General features: G+C 56.3%; 1 protein-coding gene across 1 annotated transcript; it reads left to right on the top strand.

Annotated features, from left to right (window-relative positions):
* Positions 1-1,134: 1,134 nt before the first annotated feature.
* LOC139027082 (uncharacterized) lies at positions 1,135-2,453 on the top strand (the record flags this gene model as incomplete). Its single annotated transcript, XM_070442265.1, has 2 exons — positions 1,135-1,164; positions 1,449-2,453. Coding segments are annotated over exons 1-2 (1,035 nt in total), but the record flags the coding sequence as incomplete, so codon positions are not given.
* Positions 2,454-3,454: the final 1,001 nt, after the last annotated feature.

Here is a 3,454-nt window from a genome sequence, read left to right on the forward strand (position 1 = left end):
TCTGCGAGACAGGCCTGAGCTGGTCTCTCTCTCTGCGAGACAGGCCTGAGCTGTCTCTCTCTTCTTGCGAGACAGGCCTGAGCTGGTCTCTCTTCTCTGCGAGGACAGCCTGAGCTGGTCTCTCTCTCTCTGCGAACAGGCCTGAGCTGGTCTCTGGGTCTGCGAGACAGGCCTGAGCTGGTCTCTTCTCGATGAGGGCCAGCGGTAGCGGATGTCAGGGCCAGTGTAGCAGTAGGGGGCCTGGGGGCCAGCCTCCCCTCCATGCTAATAACACATGGTGCTGGGTCACATGAGTTGTTGTGGTGAAGCTGCCTGGCCATTTGAGCACTCTGAGCACAATGTAGAGAGAGATGATGAGGGGGGGGGGGGGCTAAGGATGGAGAAGAGAGGAGAGAGGTGGTAGGGCTAAGAGGATGCGAGAGAGAAGAGAGGTAGGCTAGGAGGAGTGGAGAGAAGAGAGAGGGTAGGGGCTAGAGGATGAGAGAGAGAGAGAGAGAGAGAGGCTTAGGCTTACGAGGATTGGAGAGGAGGAGAGATAGGTAGGGTAGAGTTAAAAGGGGGCTAAGGATGGAGAGAGGAGGGTTGGGCTAGGAGATGGAGAGGAAGGGAGAGGTAGGGCTAAGGATGGAGAGAGAGAGAGGTAGGGCTAGAGGATGGAGAGAGAGAGAGCGTGAGTAGGGCTAGAGGATGGAGAGAGAGAGAGAGGTAGTAGGGCTAGAGACGGAAGAGAGAGAGAGGAGAGAGAGGGTAGGCTAGAGGAGGAGAGATGGATGAGAGGGGTAGGGCTAGAGATGGAGAGAGGAGAGGGGTAGGGCTAGAGGACGCGAGGAAGAGGAGAGAGAGAGGGTAGGGCAGAGGGAATGAGAGAGAGAGAGAGATGGGAGGTAGGCTATGAGGACGGAGAGAGAGAGAGAGACGAGAAGAGAGGTAGGGCTAGAGGACGGAGAATAGAAGAGAGAGGTAGGGCTAGAGGATGAGAGGAGAGGAAGAGAGAGGGGTAGGGCTTGGGGAGTTAGAGAGAGAGGGTAGGGCTTGCGGGATGAGAGAGAGAGTAGGGAACTAGAGGATGGAGAGGAGAGAGAGGGTATGCTAGAGGATGGAGAGCGGAGAGAGAGAGAGTAGGCTAGAAGGATGATGGCCGAGAGGAGGAGTAGCTACGAGGATGTAGAGAGAAGAGGTTGAGGCTAGAGGATGGAGAGAGAGAGAGGTAGGCTAAGATGCGAGAGCGAGAGAGAAGAGTAGGGCTAGAGGTGAGAGCGAGAGAGAGAAGAGGGCTAGAGGCATGGAAGAGAGAAGGTTAGGCTAGAGGATGGAGAGAGAGATGAGGGGAGGGCTAGAGGATGGGAGAAGAGAGAGGGTTAGGCAGATGATGGAGAGAGAGGCAGGGCTTACGCAGGCCAGAGCAGAGCACCTTATATAGTAGGATTCATACCGTCTGATTGCCACAGCAGCGGGTCGAGTTCGTATTAACTGCAGTTAGTCCTGGTAGGATAAAACACCAACGACAACAATTCCTGGTCCCGTCCCACTCCCTTTCCTTCCGCTCCCCCCGGCTCCCTCCCTTCCCATACGTCCCGCCCGCTCCCGTCCCCGCTCCCTCCTCCACCCCGCCTCCCTCCCTCCCCCACCGCTCCACTCCCTCCCTCCCTCCCTCCCCGCTCCCCTCCCTCCCTCCCTCCTCGCCCCGCCCTCCCTCCCTCCCGCCCCGCTCCCCCGCTCCCGCCCGCCTCCGCTCCCTTCCACCTCCCTTGCTCCCTCCCTCTCCTCCCGCCCGCTCCCTTCCCTCCGCCCGCTCCCTCCCGCTTCCCTCCCCTCCCTCCCTCCCCTCATCCCTCCCTCCTCCGCCCCGCTTCCCTCCACCTCTCCTGCTCCCTCCCTCCCTCCGCCCCGCTCCCCTCCCGCCCGCTCCCTCCCTCCCTCCCGCCCCTCCCGCTCCCTCCCCGCCCTTCCTCTCCCTGTCCTCCCCGCTCCCCCTATCCCCTTCCGCCCCCGCTCCCTCCTCCCCGCCCCGCTCCCCCTCCCGCCCCGACTCCCTCCCCGCTCCCTCCCTCCTCCGCCCCGCTCCCTCCCCGCTCCCTCCACCCTCCCCGGCCCCGCTCCCCTCCGCGCCACCCGCCCCCTCCCCGCCCGCTCCCTCCCGCCCCGCTCCCTCACCGCTCGCTCCCTCCCGCCCCGACTCCCTTCCCGCTCCCTCCCCCTCCCGCCCGCTCCCTCCCCGCCCGCTCGCTCCCTCCCCTCCCCGCCCGCTCCCCCTGCCTCCCTCCCTCCTTCCCCTCGCCTCCCTCGCCCGCCGCCCCGCTCCCTCCTCCCGCCCCCTCCCTCCTCCCCCCGCTCCCTCCCTCGCCCCGCTTGCCCTCCTCCACACCGCCCCGCTCCACTCACACCCGCCCCCGTCCTCCCTCCCTGCCCTCCTCCCGTTTCCCCGTTCCACCCTATGGATAGTTATTAAGCCAGTGGGCCCGGCGCCAGTGCAATCCACATGTTCATATAATGTATTCCTGACTGTTTTAACAATAGAACACCATTCTTTCTCATTAGTGGGACGCCACAGCACAATCTAATACTTTCCATATTTTACGCGAGGCCAGTCTGTCTCTGTTGATGCTCTATGTCCAGCACTGGGCTAATGGGATCAGAGTACGGCCACATCACACAATAGTAATAATTAATAATAATAATAAAATTATCATTTTATACATAGGTACTATATTACGTATGGAGCACTAAAAAAATACACCTTCTAGCAATTACCGGTATTCAACAATAAAACTCTGAAATGACTCTGTATTCATATCCCGCAAATTAAATTAATTAATTCACTACATTTAAAGTACAAAAATAGATACGATTCTAACATGGCAGTAACACACCTGTTTTATTTGTGGGGGGAAATCACCCTGATTAACTCATTTACTACTATCCCAGTTTACCTGACTAACTCTTAGAACTATTCCTAGTGACCTGACTAACTCTTTAGTCCAAACCCAGTTTACCCTGAGAACTCTTTAGTCATATCTTTAGTCATATCCCAGTTTCCACTTGACTAACTCTCTTAGTCATTCCTAGTTACCCTGATTAAACTTCTTTAGTATATCCCATTTACCTGACTACACTCCGTTAGTCATATCCTAGGTGACCTGATTAACTCTTAGTCATATTCCCAGTTATACCCTGAGGAACTCTTTAGTCTATCTCTAGGGTTGACCCTGGATTAACTCTTTAGTTCAGTGTACCCAGTTACCCTGGACTAACTCTTTAGTTCATATCCAGTTACCTGAGGAACTCTTTAGTCATATCCAGTTACCCTGAGAGAACTCTTTGTATCATAACCATTAATTCATTTTCTACACTTGTCACAGTACTACTTCTAGTCTACAGTACTACTCTCTAGCGACAGTATATCATAAGTGTTGTTGTGTAGTAAAACTGTTATAGCCCATGGCCTCACCCATAT

This window comes from Salvelinus sp. IW2-2015, unplaced genomic scaffold (assembly GCF_002910315.2).
Source record: "Salvelinus sp. IW2-2015 unplaced genomic scaffold, ASM291031v2 Un_scaffold7369, whole genome shotgun sequence".
Classification (NCBI taxonomy): domain Eukaryota; kingdom Metazoa; phylum Chordata; class Actinopteri; order Salmoniformes; family Salmonidae; genus Salvelinus; species Salvelinus sp. IW2-2015.